This window comes from Rattus norvegicus, chromosome 9 (genome assembly GCF_021556685.1).
Source record: "Rattus norvegicus strain SHRSP/BbbUtx chromosome 9, alternate assembly SHRSP_T2T, whole genome shotgun sequence".
In the NCBI taxonomy this organism is placed as follows: Eukaryota; Metazoa; Chordata; class Mammalia; order Rodentia; family Muridae; genus Rattus; species Rattus norvegicus.
In genome coordinates this window covers 51,869,525-51,892,866 of record NC_141542.1, presented here as the reverse complement: position 1 = coordinate 51,892,866, position 23,342 = coordinate 51,869,525, and the positions used below count along the sequence as shown (strand labels likewise).

The 23,342-nt window shown below is 47.4% G+C and overlaps 1 protein-coding gene across 20 annotated transcripts; it reads right to left on the bottom strand.

Annotated features, from left to right (window-relative positions):
* Nucleotides 1–1,245: 1,245 nt before the first annotated feature.
* Prss39 (protease, serine, 39) lies at nt 1,246–19,676 on the bottom strand. 20 transcript variants are annotated; one of them, XM_087566638.1, is made up of 8 exons: nt 19,582–19,676; nt 19,003–19,205; nt 13,322–13,401; nt 6,446–6,543; nt 5,668–5,830; nt 4,827–5,101; nt 2,335–2,504; nt 1,246–1,732 (listed from the first exon to the last, which is right to left on the bottom strand). In XM_087566638.1, the coding sequence occupies exons 4-8, from the start codon at nt 6,465–6,467 to the stop codon at nt 1,409–1,411; spliced, it is 954 nt and encodes a 317-aa protein (XP_087422764.1). In that variant the 5' UTR covers nt 6,468–6,543; nt 13,322–13,401; nt 19,003–19,205; nt 19,582–19,676; the 3' UTR covers nt 1,246–1,408.
* Between the last annotated feature and the right edge of the window lie 3,666 nt (nt 19,677–23,342).

The window sequence follows — 23,342 nt, the reverse complement described above, 5'->3', positions numbered from 1 at the left end:
TAATAAACCACCAGGAAGCTGCATCTACATTGTGGAAAAATATAGTATATTAGATATCTAACAATTGTTTCATTATAATTTTTTAATTTTTTTAACTTTTACTTATATGAGTACACTGTAGCTGTCTTCAGACACACCAGAAGAGGGCATCGGATCCCATTACAGATGGTTGTGTGCCACCATGTAGTTGCTGAGAATTGAACTCTGGACCTCTAGAAGAGCAGACAGTGCTCTTAACCACTGAGCCATCATCTCTCCAGCCCATGTTTTCTTTTTTTAATTTTATTTTACATGCGCTGATGTTTTGACTGCGTGTATGACTAGGTGAAAGTGTCAGAGCTTCAATTGCAGACAGTTGTGAGCTGCCATGTGGGAATTGAACCGGGTCCTCTGGAGGAGCAGGCAGGGCTCTTAATTGCTGAGCCCTCTCTCCATCCCAACTTTTTCTTAACCAACTTTAAATGAATTGCTTATTAAAGATCTAAGTTACTATAACAGGTAGCCTGGGATGTTCAAATAAGGTTGGAAAGGATTGCCCGAAGCACCTGGATTTCTCTCAGGGCACCATGGCTCTGCCAAGAGTCCAGTGCTCTCTGTATCTACAGTTAACGTTGAAGAGTGGAGACTGATGTGGATCCCTAGTGAGCTCCCACACAGACAGAATCTGGTGTAGTGACGCAGATAAGCTTGCAGGGCAGCCCAGTGCTAAGCCAGTCATTCCCAGGTCTGCCAAGCCCCAGCCAATGCAGGCTGAAGCAAGTCCACAAGGACTGTGGGCTTATCAGACAAGTGGTAAGCTTTGGCATATAAAGAGGTAATAACAGTAGGGTGACAGCTGACCCCTGCAAAAGAGCTTTGGTGATTGCTACTGAGATGTCAGACTTCAGGGACCCTCACACTTCACTCTCAAACTCCCTAGAAGCTTAACTATGACCTTGGGCTTGACAGCTGCCCCTCACGCCAAAGCTGGGGCTTGCTCTGGGAGCACAGGCTGCTGCAGCTACATGGGGCTTGACCCATACAGTGGCTCATTCTCCTGAAAGGACACACAGCCTTAGGGGGCAGAAGTGATTCGTAGACTTTGGAAGCCAGCTCAGAGAGAGTTGGCTCCTACATTGGTAGACCAGCTCCCTCCACAGTCCCTGCCCAAGGAGGAAGTGGCTTTCTGATCCTGAAGAACAGAAGCATGATGGGACGCGGGACTTGGGGTGTACTGATGGGGACAAAAGAGAAGAACTCCACAAGTGTCTTTAGTTGCTTTATTCTGTCAGGCCTGGAACCCACGTGGCCTCAGACGGGACAGGTGAGCCCACAAGATGGACTCACTCATACAAAGTGACTCTCGGTTACTGGGCCAGCAGACATGATGGCTGGCAGACATGATGGCCAGCAAGGCTCTGCGGGCAAATCACAGAATCCTGAGCCAAATGGATTGCAGGAGGAGGACCTGAGAAGACAGCAGGGTTGTGCAGATCCTGGGTTCGAGGGTAGTGCCTGCACTGTAATTCCTCCAGCCTATCAGGGATGGTGCCGTTTCCTCAAGGGGTGCGAGGGAGGGGTCAACGTCAGGCGTGTCTGCCTTTTTCTTCTCGATCCAGTCAGAAAAGTGAGAGACCCTGGTGAAGATGCTGGGGCTGTGTATCGGTTCTAGACATGCTCCACTCCAGCTGGCCAGCCCTACCAAGTACCAGTAGCTATCCAGTAAGCAGACGAGGGGACCCCCAGAGTCTCCCTGAAGAGAGAGAAGACAGCTAATAGGTCCAGGAAGAAAGGAGCACACATTGCCCGGTTAGACAGGGCTCACTGGGGACCAGGGATCTCTACAGCTATATTGACTAGTCCCTTTGGGTCCATCTAGCTTTTTTTATTATTATGTGAGTACACTGTAGCTGTCTTCAAGCACACCTTGATGTAAAGGGCATCAGATCCCATTACAGATGGTTGTGAGCCACCATGTGGTTGCTGGGAATTGAACTCAGGACCTCTGGGAGAACACTCAGTGCTCTTAACCACTAAGCCATCTCTCCATCACCACTCCTCAAGCCTAGGCTGTTTTTTAAAAAGTGAAATAAAATAAAAACATAGACAGTCCCTCAGGTCAGCTTCTTCAGGACAGAATCATAGAGCTATAATAAAACGGATCCTGCAAAGGGATCTTGGACAGTGCCTACCTGGGAAGGTCATGGAGTTTTAGCACGTAGAAGGTAACATGTGGAACTGAATATCTGCTATCTGTCCCCATGGGAGGGGAGGGCTCTGAGGACACACGGGCAGCCTGCTGGCCAGGACTAACTAGAGAGAACACTGAGGTGTGTCTGAGCCGTTCTCACGTACTCGGCAGGTGGATTTCTGATTGGTGATGTCCCCGGCACATATCATGTCATCTTTTATAGCATCATACTCAGTGATGCTGATTTGCGGTGTCTGGAAAAAGGCCTCGCATTCCTGGTCATTCATAAGGAAGACCTCCGAGTCGAGCAGAGGGAAAGGTGCTTGCAGAAACTCTGTGGGAGGGGGTTCGCTTGTGAGACAGAGCTGAGGGAAGACCCCCCCACCTCCCCTTCCGGGGTGATCACCAGTGGGGAGGGGAGGCAGCCACTCTAGGCCACAGCAGCAGGGAGGGACTCACAGCAGGCACTCAGTGACCAGGGGATATGGCTGCAAGTGCAAGCATGAGGCTCTGTGGAAGGCGGGACCAGGCAGAAAGTCACCACAACTGCAAAGGTCCCGGGGTGCAGGCTGAGGAACACTAGGGACAACCACAGTGGGGTCCCAGGCAGAGCCTCCTCACCAGGCAAGGGGACCCAGACTACATACACCCTGAGGACACACAAGCCAAGGAAGGAAGGGGCTCCACTTTCAAACTGCTCTGGTTGGTCTGGGGGGGGGGTCCCCAGCTGGAGGCAGGGACACTGGAGCCTGAGTGTAGCAGTGGCCTAGGACACAGGCCAGAAACGCTCAGGAGAATGGCAAGAGGACCAGTCTATCTGAAGGAGCAGCTGGGGATGGAGACAGGGGTTCTGTTTCCAGCTGCTCTCACAGATCTGGCCTGGGGTTGTGCCACAGGAGCAGAGGGACAGCAGCATGGCTCACTGCACTCAGGGGCCATGGCACGCATCCCTCAAGGGTACCTAGGGCTTGGTAGCCTGTAGGTAGCAAACCCATGCCTGTCCCCAAGCACAGCAACTGTGGTCAGGAGAGGTCATGAGAGAGGGTGGCTCAAGGTTCAGAGTCTTAGGGAGGCCAGCTTCTCTGCTGTGAGAGCTGCCCCAGGCCATGCCTTCCCTGTGATTCTATTCTCATCCCCTGGCCTGACCTGGAGACCCTGTCTGCTCTGACCCACTGTTCTAGTGACTAGCCTGTGAGGATGACACCCAGAGGCTAGGGAGAGAGAGGGGGGCCCTAGCCCCAACCTCAGAGAATCTCCCACCTCCAAGTCTCCTTGTTGCTTGGCCAGACTGTGTGTGGCCCTAAGTTCCATGTTCAAATTTACATTCTCTTTAATTTAGCTTGCCCTTATTTTGTCTTAGATGGAAAGCATTTAGCCTCCTGTGGAAATCCTTGCCCGGGAATTCTGTGCTGTCAATCTAAATGTGTAGGCTTGTCCCTTGCTGTCAGCAGTCTCTTCCTGTGACCCACGGTACCAAAGTCCACAGACACTGGATTCCCTCTGCATGGTGTGCGCGGAGAACCTGTGCGTATCTTCCTGTACACTTGACATTGTGTCTGGATGACAGAATATCTGACATGAAGCAAGTGTGACAGAGATGGTCACAATCCTGTATTGCTCAGAGAATAAGAACAAGGGGAGTGTCACTCCCCAACACTAAGGTTTTTGGCACCCAGGTGACCGGGATCCATAGATTCAGAACCGTGTGTATTCAGGACCACTTGTAAGAGCTGGTAGAACCAGCTGAACATCCTTGCCTGTGATGTTCAGAGGGGTGAATGTTCCCCAGTTGAACACCCCAACCTGTCCCCATGCCAGGGAGAGAAGGTCACTCTCATACCTGGCAGTGTCTTTCCTGACCAGGGGAGAGCCTTGTAGTGGTCAGAGGTCAACTGCACCTAGAGCTTTGGAGTCAGACAGCCTACATTTCTAATCTGAAAGAGGGAGGTTGGGGGGCTGGAGAGATGGCTCAGCGGTTAAGAGCACTGACTGCTCTTCCAGAGGACCTAAGTTCAATTCCCAGCAACCACATGGTGGCTCACAACCATATGTAATGAGATCCGATGCCCTCTTCTGGTGAGTCTGAAGACAGCTGCAGTGTGCTCATATATATAAATAAATCTTAAAAGAAAAAGAAACCGGGGCTGGAGAGATGGCTCAGTGGTTGAGAGCACCAAATGCTCTTCCAGAGGTCCTGAGTTCAAGTCCCAGCAACCACATGGTGGTTCACAACCATTTGTAATGAGATCTGATGCCCTCCTCTGGTGTGTCTAAAGACAGCTACAGTGTACTTATACATAATAATAAATAAAATCTTTAAAAAAAGAAAAGAGGGGCTGGCGAGATGGCTCATCGGATAAGAGCACTGACTGCTCTTCCAGAGGTCCTGAGTTCAATTCCCAGCAACCACATGGTGGCTCACAACCATCTGTAATGGGATCTGATGCCCTCTTCTGGTGTGTCTGAAGAGAACTACAGTGTACTCATATACATAAAATAATAAATAAATCTTTAAAAAAAGAAAAGAAAAGAAAAAGAAATGGGGTGGGGGGGTTGCTTTTGAATGAGAAACTAGGGTTCCTCAACCACTGGAAAGGTCTCCAAGGCTCTTGCTCCTGCCCTGTCCTGGGTACCCCTCCCCCTCCTGCGTACTCACTGTCATCTGTCACCATTCCCCAGCCACTTATCCAGCAGGACTCATCAGAAGGCTCCTTGGTGGTTTGGTCGGGGACACAGACTGGGAAAATGTGGGAACTGTAGCGCACGGGCAGGTGCAGCTGAATCAGGACAATGTCTTTCTCCTGACTGTGGAGCTTGTTGTAGTCCTCGTGCACGATGACCTTACTCAGTGTCATCTGCCGGCTGTAGTTGGAAGGATTACTCAGCTCGTTGTACCCCAGCAGGATCCGGTAGTCAGATGGTTTGAGAGACCTATCGAGGGGCGGCACCCCTAAGTCGGAGTTGGCACTGTCACCCTGATTGCCTGCCCACCCTACAGGCACACAGACCAACACAGTCCTCCCCTCCTGATACTAGGGCGCTCCTTCTCTACAAGTGCAGGCTGACCTCCAACAGCCTGAGGATCTGGGCCTTTGAAGGCTTCCAATCACTTCTGCAGCCCTAGTATCCAAGGAGCTGAGGATTTTCTTCCTGATTTTTTTTTTTTTAATCAGAAGTACATCCAAATGCACTGCTTCATCACCTTGGAGACAGAAAGGTTGCTCACTGCCAGCCCTGACCAGATCCCCCTCAGGGCTGCGTAAGAATAGTTTGTCAGAACTTCTAGGAAGACCTAAAAGGAAAATTAGGTCTCCCACCTCTGGGTCTCTCCTCTTGTCCCTCTGTTTGATGTTTGAAGCTTAACAAGCCAGGTGACGGAGGATACTCAAGGTCGGGGCAGCAGCCTACACCGGCATGGCTGCTGTCTATCCTTCAGGCCTCTCCTTCTGTCCTAGGGACTGTCTCCCAGCAGAAGGGGCCAGGGAGGGAACACGCACCTTTTGAAGCAGTGGGCAGCACTGGCTACCCAGTTTTTGTCGATGAGAACCGCTCCACAGATGTGTCTACCACGAAAGATCAGACTGGCCTGCCATGGCCACCGCTCAGCCTTTGCAATAGAACCGCCATAGATCTTCCCTTGGAATTTGGTCTTGCCACAGACTGTGGAGACAATCCCAGCCACAAGGCACCTGCATTCAGGATGCATGCGCTTGATGCTCTAACTGTCAGCATCAGCAGGACCCAGGGGACACAGTGGCCTCCCCTCTCTGTCGTCAGGTTTGTGTACCCAAGGTCAGGAGTCATGTGACAATGAGCACCCCGAATGATGGGGTGGGGGTGGGGGTTGGATCAGACCAAGGCTCCCTCTCAGCAAGGCTCACAGAACAGAGGTGGGGCAAGGAGGAGGATTGTGCTAAGCTCTCCTCAGACCTTGTTAACTTAGGGAGCACAGCTCTGAAGATGTTGAAGCCAAGGCTGACAGAGAACAGTATTGTTCCAGGCCATGGTCTTTTGCCTGGGCGTGCCCTCCCATCTCAACCCAATAAAGAGCATGGTTCAGCCCTCAGTGCACAACCTTGATCCCAAGTGGAGGGTCTAGGGATCGAAGGGAAAGAGACAGCAGAAGATATGAGTATCCTGTATAAGCCCCCCGACTCCCGCTTCCAAAGCCTCACCTTCATTGTAAAGGCATGCACACCCTCCCAACGGCCTATGTTCCAAGAGACAGGGAGGGGACATGTCCACAGAAACCTTCCTTCTCTTCAGAGCACTTACTTTCCTTCTGGACACGGCCCATTGGTTTGAGCAAGGCGTCCGATGTGGGTGGAGGTGTTTGTGAGGGCTTGTAGTCCTGCGCATGTAGCTGGAAGAGGCTGAAAGAGAGTAAGAGAACAGCCAGCAGGCAGGTCCTGCCCCTATCCGGACCTGATTGCTGGGCCCTAGAGCCCCACATCGCATCTGGCTGCCCTGCGTCTGAATCCTAGACAGGACCGAAAGCACGTGAAGACAACCGCTGACGCTGGCAAACTGCCTCTAGGGAACCCCTCTGGCCCACCCTGATCTCGCGCGAGCTGAGCAAGGGTGCTTAAAAACCTAGGTCCGTGGGAGGCAGTCCACACTGGAACCAGCTTCTCCTTAGGCTCCTCTCTCTGGCCTCCATGGACATACGCACCTCCTTGGGGGCAAAAGCATTCACCACATCCCAGGGTTTCTCCATTTCCAGCCACATCGCCCAGGCCCGTGTATCACCACCTCCTTAGCCCAAAGTCCACAGAGTCGTTAACTGCCTCCTTTGAAGGGCTGTGGGTGAGAGTCCCCACCAATAACCAGCAAACACTGCCCAAGAGCACAGTTCTAGAGACTGAACGTTCCCAGAATTCCCGCTGGGACTGGATCTGGATAATTTACGTTCATGGGCAAAAGGTAGATTGGACAATGAAGAATATAATATACACGAAAGGTACTGGACTAGAATCGGTTTTATGTCTTATAGGGCAAACTCACTAGCGTTCAAGGCCCGGGGAAAGCATTCTCTGAGATTTACAGCTCTGCCTTGAGATTCTTTTTTTTTTTTTTTTTTTTTTTTTTTTTTTTTTTTTTTTTTTTTTTTTCCGGAGCTGGGGACCGAACCCGGGGCCTTGCGCTTCCTAGGCAAGCGCTCTAACCACTGAGCTAAATCCCCAACCTGCCTTGAGATTCTTAGCCAGTCTTCTTTTTTATCTCCCCCCCCCAACTCCCCAACCCCCACTTTAAGCAGGAAGTTGCACAGATTTGCATGTGGGTACTTCTGTAAGTTCCCTGCCAGGAGAAACGAGGCAAATTGGAACAGGGTGTGTTCTTTCTATGTAGTTTTCGTAGCCTCAGATGCGTTGAGCACTTCCTGGTCATTGTGTTTCATCCGGCTTTGCAGCATCCATATATAAAATATTTCCTCCTCTGCTTTGGCCAAGGGAAGACAATGCCCTGAGCGTGCCCCGTGCCCTTGGCTCTGTTGGAGACCTGCCTGTGAGAAGCGCTCACCCTCTTGAAGGGTTTCTAGAATAGACGCTGAGAAATTGCATTTTTACCCGAAAGCATTTTATAGGTCCCCACAGTAACTTAGCTCTTGCCACACAGGATGAGGAGTTTCTTCAGGAGCAAACATTAATTAATATGACCCATGAACCTGGCTTCGGGTTTCCCTAAATGGCATGCCCCATGGTAGAAGAGGTCGCGTGAACTCCACTGTCACAAAACTAAAACTACTAAGCCAGTGCATTTACTACATATAATGGGAAGGATAGTGGGGAGGCATTGTAAGCTGAAGTTCCAAGCAAAAGCTATGTCGTGGGTGTTGAGTCTCTAAGGGTGACTGGGCTGGGTTTTGCCCAGTAGAATCAGATGGGAAGAGAGAAACTCATTTGAGGAAAAAAGACAACATGCCTCTATCAGATTGGCCTGTACGAGTGTTTGCATGGCATTTTCTCGATGGTTGATAGATGTGGCAGGACTCAGCCCTCTGACAGCAGTGCCAGCCCTGGGCAGGTTGTCCTGGGAGATCCTGGAAGCAAGCCAGCAAACAGCATTCCTCCCTGGTTCCCACCTGTGCTCTGGCTTCACTTCCTGTCCAGATTTTCTTCCGGTGCTGGATTGCGATCAGGACCCAGAAGGCAAATACACCCTCTCCTCTCCAGGTTGTTTTTTTGATGGTGATTTTAATCCCAGCAACAGAGTACCAAACTACTATATTGTCTGACCGATAAGAACTTCCACTCACTGGCAAGTGGATATTAGGCCAAAAGCTCAAATTACCCAGGATACAATTCACAGACCACATGAAGCTCAAGAAGAAGGATGACCAAAGTGAGGCTGCTTCAGTCCTTCTTAGAAGGGGGAACAAGAATACTTATAGGATGAGATATGGAGATAAAGTTTGGAGCAGAGACTGAAGGAATGGCCATTCAGAGCCTGCCCCAACTGGGGATCCAGCCCATATACATACAGCCACCAAACCCAGATGTGTTGCTTCTTATAATTAAAAACAAAGTTACTTTCTCTTGAGAAGAGGTGTGAAGGCGGCTTCCTCAGGTTTGCAGCTTACCTGGCAGAACGCCAGGATTCTCGGCCTGAGAAAGTCTGCCTCCGGGTCTCAGTCTGCTGTGACTGGTAAAGACCCTAGGTTGTCTCGAAGCAAGCAAGCAGGGAGCCATCTCCTCATGCGATTTCTCTATGCTTGACTTTTATTTAAAGTAGGCTTTTAGGGTTGGAGAGATGGCTCAGCGGTTAAGAGCATTGACTGCTCTTCCAGAGGTTCTGAGTTCAATTCCCAGCAACCACATGGTGGCTCACAACCATCTGTAATGGGATGCCCTCTTCTGGTGTGTCAGAAGACAGCTACGGTTTACTCCTATAAATAAAATAAACCTTTAAAAGAGGGGGGGGGCTGAGTATCCCCCAAGATCCCCCAAAGTCCTAGTCTGAAGAATCTTCCACACAGGTGTGGCTAACATCAGAGTAAAGCCTGACATCTCTCTCTGCCTTCGCTTTGTCTGCGTGGGTCCTGATTTGTATTGTCAGCAGTGAGGGGACAGAGGCACAGCTCTCTGTGTCATCCTTGGCAACCTGAAGAAGTCCTCTAATCTTTTAGAACCTCAAGTCAGGCCAAGTCAGAATCATGGCTTCAACACAAGTTGGATTATTTATTTATTTATTTATTTATTTATTTATTTATTTATTTATAGACAGGTTTTCTCTGGTACTCTTGGCTGTCCTGGTACTCACTGTATAGACCAGGTCACCTGGAACTCACAGAGAATTGCCTGCCTCTGCCTCCCAAGTGATGGGATTAAAGGCGTGAGCCACCACTGCCCAGGATACAGTTGGATATTTCATTACCAATATTTTAACACAGACTTTAAGCACGAAGATTAGGCTAAGAGGAGATCCTCAGAGAAAGGAAGTAAGGCATACTCTCAGGTGTGGGTCTGAGCTTCTGGAGGAAGACCTACAACTAATTAAGCCATATGTATAATCAGCCTTATAAGCCATCTGGATGACTCTGGAATTGCATTTTAAAAGACTGTGAGAATGGATCGATTTGCATTCTTCTACATGCTGACCTGCAGTTGAACCAGCACCATTCATTGAAAATACTGCCTTTTTTCCATTGGATGGTTTTAGCTCCTTTGTCAAAGATCAAGTGACCATAGGTGTGTGGGCTCATTTTTGGGTCTTCAATTCTATTCCACTGATCTACCTGCCTGTCTCTGTACCAATACCATACAGTTTTTATCACTATTGCTCTAATACAGCTTGAGGTTAGGGATGGTGATTCTCCCAGAAGTTCTTTTATTGTTGAGAATAGTTTTCACTATCCTGGGTTTTTTGTTATTCCAAATGAATTTGTAAATTGCTCTTTCTAACTTTAGGAAGAATTGGGTTGGAATTTTGATGTCAATTACATTGAATCTGTAGATTGCTTTTGGCAAAATGGCCATTTTTACTATATTAATCCTGCCAATCCATGAGCACGGGAGGCCTTTCCATCTTCTGAGATCTTCTTCGAGTTCTTTTTTCAGAGACTTGAAGTTCTTGCCATACAGATCTTTCACTTACTTGGTTAGAGTCACACCGAGGTATTTTATATTATTTGTGACTATTGTGAAAGGTGTCATTTCCCTAATTTCTTGCTCAGCCTATTTATCCTTTGCATAGAGAAAGGTTACTGATTTATTTGAGTTAATTTTATATCCAGCCACTTTGCAAAAGTTGTTTATCAGGGTTAGGAATTCTCTGGCGAAATTTTTGGGGTCACTTAAGTATACTATCATATCACCTGCAAATAGTGATATGATATGATATTTTGACTTCTTCCTTTCCAATTTGTATCCCTTTGACCTCTTTTTATTGTCTAATTGCTCTGGCTAGGTCTTTAAGTACTATACTGAATAGGTAGGGAGAGAGTAGACAGCCTTGTCTAGTCCCCAATAATAAGTGGATATTAGCCCAAAAGTTCGAAATACCCAAGAAACAATTCACAGACCATATGAAGCTCAAGAAGAAGGAAGGCCAAAATGTGGATGCTTCTGTCCTTCTTAGAAGAGAGAACAAAATACTCATGGAAGGAAATACAGAGACAAAGAGTGGAGCAGGAAATTAAAATAGGTCATCTAGAGGCTGCCCCACCTGGGGCATCCATCCCATATGCAGCCACCAAAGCCAGTCACTATTGCTGATGCCAAGAAGTGCCAAGGAGCCTGATATGGATGTCTCCTGAGAGGCTCTGCCAGAGCCCTACTTATACAGATGAGGATGGTTTCAGCTAATCATTAAACTGAGCATGGGTCCCAAATGGAAGAGTTAGAGAAAGGACTGAAGTAGCTGAAGGGGTTTGCAACCCCATAAGAAGAAAAACAATATTAACCAACCAAACCCCCCAGAGCTCCCAGGGACTTAAACACCAACCAATGAGTACATGGATGGACTCATGGCTCCAGCTGCATATGTAGCAGAGGATGGCCCTTGTCGGGCATCAATAGATGAAGAAGCCCTTGGTCCCATGAAGGCTCGGTGTAGGGGAATGCCAGGGCATTTGGGTGGCAGTGGGTGGGTGGGAGTGGGAGCATCTTCATAGAAACAGGGGGAGGGAGAAGGAGGGGGGAAAGATGATAACATTTGAAATGTAAATACATAAAATATCCAATAAAAAAGATTAAAAAATAAAAATTAGAAAAATGAAAATGATGTAAGAATCTCTTTCATTCCCTTTCTTTCTCTTTTGATAAGTGAGATTATTGGACAGCTCAAAAGTGCCTTGGATAGGATTATAACCTGACAAAATGAAATCAGAAACCAGTAGGGTGACGCATGGGGGGTTAGTACATGTCTTTTCCCTGGAAATGGAATTTTTTTTTTTGGTTCTTTTTTTCGGAGCTGGGGACCGAACCCAGGGCCTTGCGCTTCCTAGGTAAGCGCTCTACCACTGAGCTAAATCCCCAGCCCCGGAAATGGAATTTTTGATGACATCCTAGAAAATTGCAGTTTTATATCTCAGAAGGGAAAATCTTTAAAAATCTTTAAACTGTGAACTATACTAGAATGGTGTAGTGTGTGTGTGTGTGTGTGTGTGTGTGTGTGTGTGTGTGTGTGTGTGTGTTTCTGTGTCTCTGTGGTATGGTCCCTCACTGAACCTGGTCATCACTAATTTGATGAGGGTGTGATAGAAGAGCAGGAACTTAAGAAGCAGAATGAAGATTAACACAGGAAAGAACCAGGTCACACAGGAAGCCTGGAACCCTTGATTTGATATTATCTAACACAGAGCAAGTGTGAGATCATGAGAGGGACTTAAAGGGCCATACACACAGCATGGCCAGGTGCTTTATGGGCTCTGACCATGGCTCAGTAGCCCACTTCCACTTTCAGAATGCTTCTTCTCCTTTTTTTTTCCTAAGACAAGGTTTCTTTGTTCTGCTCTGGCTGTCCTAGAACTTGCTCTGTAGACCAGGCTGGCCTTGAACTCACTCAGATCCATCTGCCTCTGCCAGGCATGCACCACTATGCCTAGCTTGCGCTTCTTTTCCTTTCTTTAAGATTTATATATTCACGTATGAGTGCCCCGCATGTACGCCTACACACCAGAAAAGGGCATCAAATCACACTATAGATAGTTATGAGCCCCTGTGTGGGTGCTGGGGATTGAACTCAGGACCTCTAGAAGAGCAGACAGTGCTCTTAACCACTAAGCCATCTCTCCAGCCCTGGACTTCTCTTTCTTAATCTATTTCTATTTTGTAACAAACTGAAAAGGCTTGACATGTTTCTCACCTGCTCTAGGTGACTGCTTGGATTTTCACCTCTCCTATACTATACCCTGTACTGTTTTTTTCTTAAACTGTAATAAATTCATTCTTGAGCTTTCTAAATTATTTGGTGGACAAGTCTCAGAACCTGCAAAGGGATTCTCACTTTGCCTGGTGACTGTTAGCCGGCGAGCTCCAGAGTTACCTCCTGGCTCCACTCCCCACTCTAGCAGATTACAAGTGTGTGTCACCCACTTTTGGCTTCTTAGTGGGTGTTGGGAATCAGAACTCAAAGACTCTCAAGCTTGTTTGGCAAGAACTTAACAACTAAGCCATTGTCCTAGAGTAAACATTGTGCTATCTGCCTTGCTTTGCAAAACATCTATGCAAATGTTTTTAGCCCCCACCCCACCCCCACACACACTTGAACTTGAATGAACTTTTGTTTATACAAAGATCCCCTCAACTTCCAGTTGCCCAGGGTTGGTACCCACCCCAGTAGGCTGCTCCACTACACACACACCACACACACACACACACACACACACACACACACACACACACACACACACACACACACTCAAGAAAACACGGTACAGAGTTGCATACAGACAAACTGATGGGGCATTTTTTTCCAATTGAATTGCCTTTTGCCAGATATCTCTAACCTGTGTCAAGTATAGATCGATCGATCTATAAATCCAAGCTAGGACACCATCCCAATAGCTGGAGAGGAAAGTACGCTGTGCACTGTGGATGCACTGTGACCCGTGGTCCCCAGCCTCCAAGTGCACCATTCCTCTTTACAGTTGACTGAGCCACTAACTGCGTGATCCTGAGTAATGTGCTTAGTAAGATTGAGTTTCCTAACCTGCAAACTGGAGGACGAATCCACACTACGAACTCGCTTCAAGAATCATTCGTGTTCACAGCTATCACCGTGGAAGGCTCCTGGAACAGAGGCGGGTACTGAACTTGGCCGGCTGCCGGGCGCCACCTGCACTGAGCTAGAGCAGGACAACTCAGTGCTGCCCCCAAACGGTAAGTCAAGGGAGCACGCGTTTTGCGGAGATGAAAACAGCCTCGGGGCGATGAAATAAACGGTTGGAATGGAAGAGAGAAGGAAATACATCTTCCAACTGGACGAGGAATTGACTTCTTGGGGGCTGAGATCTAGCAACATCCCGGAACTGATACAAAATAAATTATTTTATGGGACTGTGAGAGGAGCAATTTACAGACTGATAAAGGACCCCAAGTAAGTGGAGGGCAAGCACAAGGCTTCAGGGTTTCCCAGAGAGCGCCTGAAGGTAACACCAGCGCGGAGCAGGCGGGGTAGGGCAGAGGCCAAGACAAGATTGACTGAATGATTTGAGGGAACGGGCCACGCCCCTCCCGTAAGCCGCGGACCCGCCCATCCCGCAGGCCCATCTTCTTGCCCCAAGTGTTAGTTGACATTTTTTCTAGTCCCATCACCTCCCAGTTTACCATTTCGGTCACCCAACCTGGAGACAGCAGTTGTGAAATCTTCCCAGGCATGCGGCTTGGCAGGTCTCTATCAGGGATGAGCCTTCCAGGCAGATAAAGTAGACTTTCTCCTTTGGAGCTAGCCGCGGGTCAGATTTTTCCTGCAGACCCTACAGTTGTTCCAAATGTGTCGAGCTTGCAGCTTTCACTAATAAGTTTAGGAGGCTCAGAATGTCTTCATTCGACTGTTTGACAACGAGGAAGCCCCTTAGCAGCCCGGTATAAACCCTGCTCCCAGAATGATAGCACTCTGCTAATTGGTTCTCATATATTTCTAAATCCATTTTTGGTAAGGTGGTCTATGAACTAAGGTCAGTTAGGTAGAAATTCTGGTGAGCAATTGCAGGGTAGCATGACTGGATGACAATAATGAGCTAGAAATGCAAAAACGTAGATTTCGAAAAATCTCACCATCTAGAAATAATAACTGAGAAAATTAATACACTTAACCTGATTTAACATCATACGATACACACAGGTATTGAAACACAGCATCAATACATAGAATTTTATGTTTGCATGTGTCTATTAAAGAAACAAATCTAAGCAAAGTAATTGAAAATTGTTTTTGAGTCAAGAAAACACCATCCTGGGCTACATTTCTCCTTCTCACATTCAGGACCGCTACAACAAACTGATCAAAAAAGTCTCATTCACTGAGCTCTCCGACCACCCTGGGGTGTCAGTGTTCCTCACACTGTTCCTCCCATGAGAGCAGCTCCTTGGACAGGGGCTCTCTTCATATCACCTTGGGTAAAGAGGAATAATACACACCCCTCTTTTTGAAAAAAATCTATTAGCACTTTTTGTGTTTTTTTTAAACGGAAGTACCATTGCCACCGCTGCCACCACAGCCGCCTCCTCCTCCTCCCCCCCCTCCTCCCCCTCATCTTCCTCTTCCTCCCCCTCCTCCTCCCCCTCATCTTCCTCTTCCTCCCCCTCCTCCTCCTCTCCTCCTCTTCTGCTTTCTCCTCCTTCTCCTCCTCCCTCTCCTTGTCTTGCAATGCCAATCAATTAACAACTGTGACAGACCAAATGTCCCCCACAGGCTTGCCCAGAGGTTTATCTCCTAGCTGACCTTAGGTCGTCCTCACAAAGTTGACAGCATTAAGCACCACACACTCGATACTTTAATTTCAGTCACAGGACCTCCTCTCGACCTCCACACTCCAGTGCTGCCTAAGGACCCAGAGCTTCAAATATGAAAGACAAGCACTTTACCATTGAGTCACACCCTGACACATGTGTTGTTTGTCTGTTTGTTTGAAGCAGAGTCTTTCTGTATAGCCCTGGTGGTCCTGGAATTCACTATGTAGACCAGGCTGGCCTTGAACTCACAGAGATTCACCTGCTTCTTCCTCTCGAGTACTATTAAAGATGTGTATCACAATACTCATCTGTCCTTATTTTTAGGAAAAAAAAGATTTTTTTATTATTATTTATGTATGTTTGTGTCAGTATGTGCTTGCCCCTAAAGGAGAGCTATTATCTGCCTGACAGGTGAGCGTTTGCAACAGCACTCTGGTCTTAGAGGCAGGAGGATAATTGTGAACTCAAGGACAGCCTAGTCTATATAGTGATTTCAAGGTCAGCCAGGGTAACTCAGAGAGACCGTGTATTCAAATAACAAAAAACCACATACAAAGAAAAAGAGAACTCAGGTCCTCTGGAGGAACAGGCCTGCTTTTACCTGAGGAGCTTCCTCTCCAGCCTGTAAGGGACTTTTTAAGAAAACAAACTGTCCATCATCCCTTTTGCATTTTTGCAAATTAGCCTCACCACCTGGATTCCTGAGCCTGAGCTTATAAGGGCCTCACTAGTCACTAGCCCAAGACTGCAGTCATTTGCTGACCTGGACCAGAGCCCAGGACAAAGCAACAAACAAACCGGAAGTTCCCCTGTTGACTCTGGTCCCAAATAAACCCACCTCAGGACATGCAACAAAAGCATAACACCCATACACAGACTGGGCTCCCTCAGGATGATGGGGCAATTCCAGAGGATGCTAGTGGAAACTTTTATTTTTTTATAATTATTATAAAGTTATCTTACTGTTATTTAAATTAATACCATATAAAAAGAATTATCAGATGTAAAACCAGCTCAAAGGCAAACAATATGAAAAGTAGGAGGTAAGGATATAGAACTCTAAGATAGGGAACTTGTCAAGGCTGTATGAGGTTGGTCTTCAGCACTCAAACCAAAAAAAAAACAACAACAAAAAAAACAAAAAAGAAAAAACAACAACAACAACAAAAAACAAACAAACAAAAAACAAAAAACAAAAACCAGAGCAAAACCACCGGTTATGCTTATCTGGAGATGGCTCAGTCAGTAAAGTGTTGCACAAATGTGAGGACTTGAGTTTGCCCCCAGCTCCCACACAAAAGTTTGACCATGGTGACATTTTCTTTTTTTTTTTTTGGAGCTGGGGACCGAACCCAGGGCCTTGTGCTTGCTAGGCAAGCGTTCTACCGCTGAGCTAAATCCCCAACCCTGACATTTTCTTATATTATTGAATTAGAAAGGAAGAGACAGGGCTGGAGAGATGGCTCAGTGGTTTAGAGCACTGACTGTTCTTCTAGAAGTCCTGATCCCAACAACCACATGGTAGCTCACAACCATCTGTGATAAGATCTGATGCCCTTTTCTGGTGTGTCTGAAGACAGCTACAGTGTACTTATATATAATAAATAAATCTTTTTTTAAAAAAGAAAGAAAGAAAGAGACCGGCAGATTCCTGGGCTTCACTGGTCAGCCAGCCTAGATGACTCGGTGAACACCAGATCCCAGTGAGAGAGACTCTCTGTTTCAAAACACAAAGTGAACAGCTCCTGTCACAAGACCCTCTGGCATATATACACATGAGCCATGCTCATGAAAACACACACACACACACACACACACACACACACACACATGAGCGCACGCACTCACAAATTGACCTCTAGCTGAATCAAAGTATTGGGAGTATTATGATTTTATGTTCCCTGACAATAAAATTCCCATTGAAATACAATACTGGGGCTGGAGAGATGGCTCAGTGGTTAAGAGCACCCGACTACTCTTCCAGAGGTCCTGAGTTCAATTCCCAGCAACCACATGGTGGCTCATAACCATCTGTAAAGAGATCTGATGCCCTCTTCTGATGTATCTGAAGACAGCTACAGTGTACTTATATATAATAAATGAATAAATCTTTAAAAAAAAAAAGAAAAGAAATACAATACTGGTGTGGTGATGAGGTAGTAAGGGGTGGGACCAGGCGGGACTTTTAAAAGAATCGTTTCTATTTATTGCTTGTTTTATGTGGATAAGTGTTTTGACTGTACACCACATGAGTGCCTGGTGCCTTTGGAGGTCAGAAGAAGATGTCAGGTCCCCTGGAACTGGAGCTATAGATTTTTGTGAATCACCATGCTGGTGCTGGAAACCAATGTCCTCTGTGAGAACAGCAAGAGCTCCTAACAGTTGAGCCCTCTCCCAGACCCTCAGGGTAACTCAGGAGATTACTCATTCATTGATTGGTGGGTTAATGGTTCTTGAAGGAAACAGTTTGGCCCTGGTTTCTTGTTTGTGTCCCTTTCACCAGGGCCACGGCTTGCTCCACTTTAAGGCTCTGCAGAAAAAGGCATTACCAAACGCACCCCATGGAGCTTGACCTTTTCTACCTCCAAAAACTTAGCAACCCAAATAAACCTTTATTCTCTATAAACTACCAGCTGCGGAATTTATTAGATTTCTGAGGCTGCTTAAAGAAGCAGAAAAGAGACCAATCTGACCTCAGCAGACAGAGCTGTTTGTTTCAAAAAGTGGAAGGCAGACACCGGAGGAAAGCGGTACCTGCCAAAGAGGAAGGGAGTGTAGGGGTTAGTAGAAGAGGTTTTGGGGTGGGGGGAATGGGGAGTTAAACTCAGCTGCAGGGACTGAGAGCCAGCACTTTCTCCTTCCGGGAGTCGTTTGCCCAGACCAGCCTGTTTTCTCCGTTAAACACTGCCTTGCCCCAGGCTATCATAATGCAGGTGATAGTGGGCAACTGGGTTAGGTAATGGCAGCGAGGCGGAAGGAGATACAAAGTTTCCACATAGGAGGGAGTCTGACACGGGTTTCCCAGGTTTATTTAGTCTAATGGCATTCAGGGATGGTAACAGAAAACAGAGGAGAATCGGGACAAATAGCAGGAAGCTGCTCTACTGTGGCTGAGACCGGAAAGCTGCGGGTGTGAGGAAACTTTTGCTGCTTGATGCGTTGCCCAGGACAGCATAGTTTTAGCCACACCCAGTCACCCATAGTTTTCTTCTCTTGCCTGCACACCTCTCCATCTCCTGACTGGTTTATTGTTTACCATTAGAAATGTTTCTTGGGGGCAGAGATGGCTCAGCGGTTAAGAGCACTGACTGCTCTTCCAGAGGTCCTGAGTTCAGTTCCCAGCAACCACATGGTGGCTCACAACCATCAGCAATGGAATCAGATGCCCTTGTAGTGCCAGCAGAGGGTTGAAACCCACTGACCCCCAAAAAAGACAGGAGCCGATCTGATGCAATTCACAGCATCACAGCAGTAACTTTATTTGAGATAGTTCCTCCCCGCCCCCTCGCCCGTCACATAGGACAGTTTTGGTGGTGAGCACCCCGGAATATCTATCAGGGCAAGGCTTTATAGTAAGCAACAATGGGGACGGGGGTAGGTGTGCAAGCATCTAATTGGCCATCTACTGTGGCCTTTAACATAATTGGCTGATGCTGGGAATCATAAACTTCAATTCTGCCCCCCTCTGCATTGGTGGTCCTTAGGCAGAGGGATGGGCTTGTAAACTGGGGTGCAGGTTTGTTGAGGGGAATAACCTGGAGACCCTGGTCTTGTTGGGGATTAGCCTAGAGACTGTAGCAAGGCTTGGGTGTTATTGGGGGGAGGGGGGACAATTTGGAAACTAATGCTAGGTACCAGCTGGTTAGTTTACTTGAGTTCAAACTTAGGTCAGGTCCTCTTAAATGGAGTGCGAACTGAAAAGATTTGGCCTCTCACCTTCTGCTGATGGTCGGACCTCTCCCCCTTTTCTGTTTTCAATTTTCCACATTCCCTTCCAGGAATGGGTCCTGTTCATGAGGCCATTGGCATATTCCTCTTCAGCCATTGTTATTATGGTTCTGCTTTGCCTGTGGCTTCCTGCACTCAGAAGCACTCCATGTTGCACAGTGTCAAGACAGTTCCACTTTCAACGCTGATTTCTCCATTTTGAAGGAAAAAAAAAAAAGAATATTGTTAGCATTCTGCCTAAGCTCCACCCCCACAGTTACCTGGCAACAGCCAGCTATGCTCCACCTCACAGTTACCAGGCAACAGCTAGGTATGCCTGACACTATAAAAGGGGCTGCTTGCCCCCTCCTCACTCTCTTTCTCTTGCTTCCTTACTCCTTCTTGTTCTTTCTTCCCCCTTTGTCCCTTCTCTCCCCATTCCCCTCCCCCCTTCTCTCCATGTGTTCATGGCCGAGCTTTCCTCCTCTCCTCCTCTTCTCTACTCTTCTCTACTTCTCTCTTTCTCTTCCCTACTACCCTCGTAACTCCCCTCCCCATGCCCTGAATAAACTCTATTCTATACTATACCATGCTATGGCTGGTCTCTCAGGGGGAAAGGATGTCTCAGCATGGGCCCGCTGTTTCCCGAACCTCCATAGAACATAGTCTCCCCTCTCCTTATCCTTTTAAAACACAACAAATATTACTGGGTATATAGCTCTCCCCTTCTGCTGAAGGTTAGCTTTTTTCAGAGAGTAAACTCTTGCTAGTGGCCTAAATGGATCAAAGCCTACAGATGTTCACCTTGCCATCTGCCCATCTCCCACCATATCTAAGACACTCCCTACCCATAAAGATGGTGGTAACCTTTGTTCTTAATATGCAAAGAAAACGATAAAAAAAAAAAACAGTGGAAAAATTAACAAGGGATCTGAATGTCACCGTAAACACTAAAACCTGTTCAACTTCACTTAGAATTAGAGACTTGGAGATCCCAGCACATAAAGAACCAATCTTAAAGTCAAGGATCCCAAGTTTGGCCACATGCCTTACAGTAAGTCAAGGGTGGAGAAATAGCCCCCTCCCATACTCTTTGAAGTGGGATTTTGAGAGTTAGAAGAAGGTAACTTAGAAACTGAAGACATAAACAGTGCTTGCTTGTCATGTGTTTGGAGAACATTGTTAGTTGGTAGAGCATTCGTGTATCATGTGGGAGACCCTGAGTTAAGTCCCTACTTTAAAAGAAGTTGCATGCAGCCGGGTGGTGGTGCATGCCTTTAATTCAAAGACAGAGGTAGACAGATCTCTGAGTTCAATGCCAGCCCTGGTTTACAGTTCCAAGACCGCCAGGACTACACAGAGAAACCTTAGTGGGGGGGAAAAGTTACACTTCTTTGTTTCTGGACTCAGAAATGTTTCTATGTATCCTGGACAGATGGGCTTCAATCTAGATCCTCCTGCCTCAGCATCCTGAGGGTTCAATTATAATTGTGCACCCCCATGCCCTGTGGATATATGCCTCTTGTATGTTTATGTGGTGTGTGCATGCATACGAGAGGAGGAAAGATTCATACTGAAAGTGGGCAGCCAACCTCATGAGCTGGAGTCCTAGACTTAAAGGAAAAAGAAAGCGAGCTGAGTACCAGTGTTTGTCTCTCCCGGTTTCTTGACTATGGACATAGTGAGACCAGCTGCCTCTGAGCTCCTGCGAACATGCCTTTCCCACCAGGGCAGACTATGGGCCCTGAACACATGAGCCCAATACCCTTATTCCCTTAAATTGCTCCTCGACAGCAAATTGACCATCACAACCAGAAAGATCTGCTAGCCCATCTGCCTAGACCCACTGACACAAAACAGGAGCCAGATTGTTAAGGAACCACAAGACTAAGTTTCTATTCTCCTAAACCTAACGTATCCTGCAAACCGTTTTCAGCCTATGCTGAATTCATAACCCCATGATGGATATCCACCCCTTTGCCCTGCCAAGCTCCTGAACACCTGTGATACATTCTTGTCTACCCTTCCACATGACGCATTCTTGTCTACCCCACAAACAGCCTTAAGTCCTCCGACCTCCTGATCTTTCTGTCCAGGTGCTAACAGCCAATTTTCTCGACAGCTGTTCTCTGTCGCCCGTAACCCTTTCCCATAGAGCAGCCAGTGAGGGACTGCTCTCTGAAATCCTGACTTAGGGAGATGTCTGGCCAATCTAAATAAAGCTTGCTAACTCAGACAGTTGTGGGAATGTTTTATCCCTCGGGTCTAACACCATCAGCTCTGGTTCTGTGGCCCGGAGGAGCAGGCATTCTTGAGTAATGCTCCATTTCAGTATAAACCCCACTACTATGTCTCGCCTTCATCTGGTCAGTCCTAAGCCAGCCCTGTTTTCTTTGTACCCTTTTGCACTGATGCCTCTGCACTTGAACTCTTCAGTGACCAGTTATTGCTTCCTCTTCCTGTTCTCGGTATCTACAAAACATGGTGTTTTTCAAGTTTTAAAAACTGGTAAGTGTGCCAGGGGCGGTGACACATGCCCTTAAACTCTCACTGGGGAGGCACAGGTGTGTAGGTCAAGGTCAGGCTGTTCTACAAAGTGGGTTCCTGGCCAGCCAGGATTACCTAGTAAGACCCTGTCTCAAAACCAAACACTCACATACACATGTGGTGATGAATGAGAAACTGAGGCCCAGGATAGGATGGTCACGTTCCAAGAGGATCAGGACCCATAAGAAGCCATCACTCTGAACATAGGATCCTTGCTGTGGGCCCCTGGATGGCAGCAGAGCAGGAACTGCTCACTGCAGCATCAGGATCAGCCTCAGGGTAATGGCTTGATGGCTGGGTCCACTTCAGCAGTGTCCACTCACATGGCTGTTCCTTTAGAAGGCTTCCAGCCAGGGATCTCAGGTCAGTGAGGATGATCAGAGAAAAGCTCTTAGCATCAGTCTCTTGTAATAAATGTCACTCAGGCTTGTCACCTCACCAGGGTACGGGAATGAGGCAAGGAAGGAAATGCCAGCCTCTGCGTCCTTAGTGCTGCATCTCTGGATGCATGGACACACTGGAGGGCTACAGCTCATGTGTGCCACGAATTTTATCCAAATGCTGTTTCCTTTTCTTCCCCAGTATCCCTATATTACTTTCTTTTTTTTTTTTTTAAGATTTATTTATTAGGAAGGGGGAGGGGGAGGAGGGGAGGAGGAGGGGAAGGAGGAGGAGAAAAAGAAGAAGAAACAGCAGCTGGGTTGGGTAGCAGTCTTACTATTAACTCCTTGGGAGGTTGAGGCAGAAGGATTATAAACTGAAGATAGCCAGGTGTGGTGGCAAAGCCTTTAATCCCAGAATCCAGGAGGCAGAGGCAGGTGGGTCTCTGAGTTCAAAGAGAATTCTGGGACAACCAGGACTACACAGAGAAACCCCATCTTGTAAGTCAACCACTCAACCAACCAACCAACCAACCAGACAAAATCCCTCGAGCTAAAGAGTGAGTTCAAGGCTGTCTTGAAAAAAATCCACAGAGACCACGTCTCGAATAAAAATAAAAAGTATCTTGGTAAATCAGACATGACTACAGCAAGTAATCTCAGAATTTGGGAGGTGGAGGCAGGAGAATTAGGAGTCGAAGGCCAGCCTTGGTTCATAGCGTGGTTTCAAGGTCAATCGAAGCTACCCGACTCAAAACCCTGTTTCAAAACAACTAACTAGCTAGGTGAGTAAACGGGGGCTGGAAAGGTGGCTTAGTTGGTAAAAGCGCCTGATGCCTTTCTCCAGAGCCTGGGTTTGAATCCCAGCACCCAGCTGGTGGCTAACAATCACTTGTAACTCCAGTTCTAGGGCATCCGATGGCTTCTCTGGCTTCTGCATACGGTGTACAGACATGCAAGCAGGCACAACACCCATGGAAATAGTTGGTTTTAAACTTTAAAGATAAATAGCTACAAGAAGGCTGGGGCTCTAGCTGGGAAGTAAAGCTCCAGGCTGCCATGCAGGAGGCCCGAGGTTTAGTCTTAAGTATAACAAGCAAACACCAAAGCAACATAACAAAGTCTCATTTCTTTGGAAGGAGATCAATGACTGCCTACGACTTTCCCTCAACCAAACATGTACTTCCTGTATTAGTTACTTTGCTATTATAGGGACAAAATGACTGACACATACAACTTAAGGGAGGAAGGTTTTATTAGAGGCCACAGGTCCGGGGTACAGTCCACCATGGCGAAGAAGTCACTGCAGGAGCAGGAGGCGGCTGGTCACATTAAATCTGCAGCCAGGGAATCCAGTGCCCAACCCGCTTTCTTATTATTCAGCCCAGGACCCCAGCCCCCACCCCCACCCCCAGGGGTGCT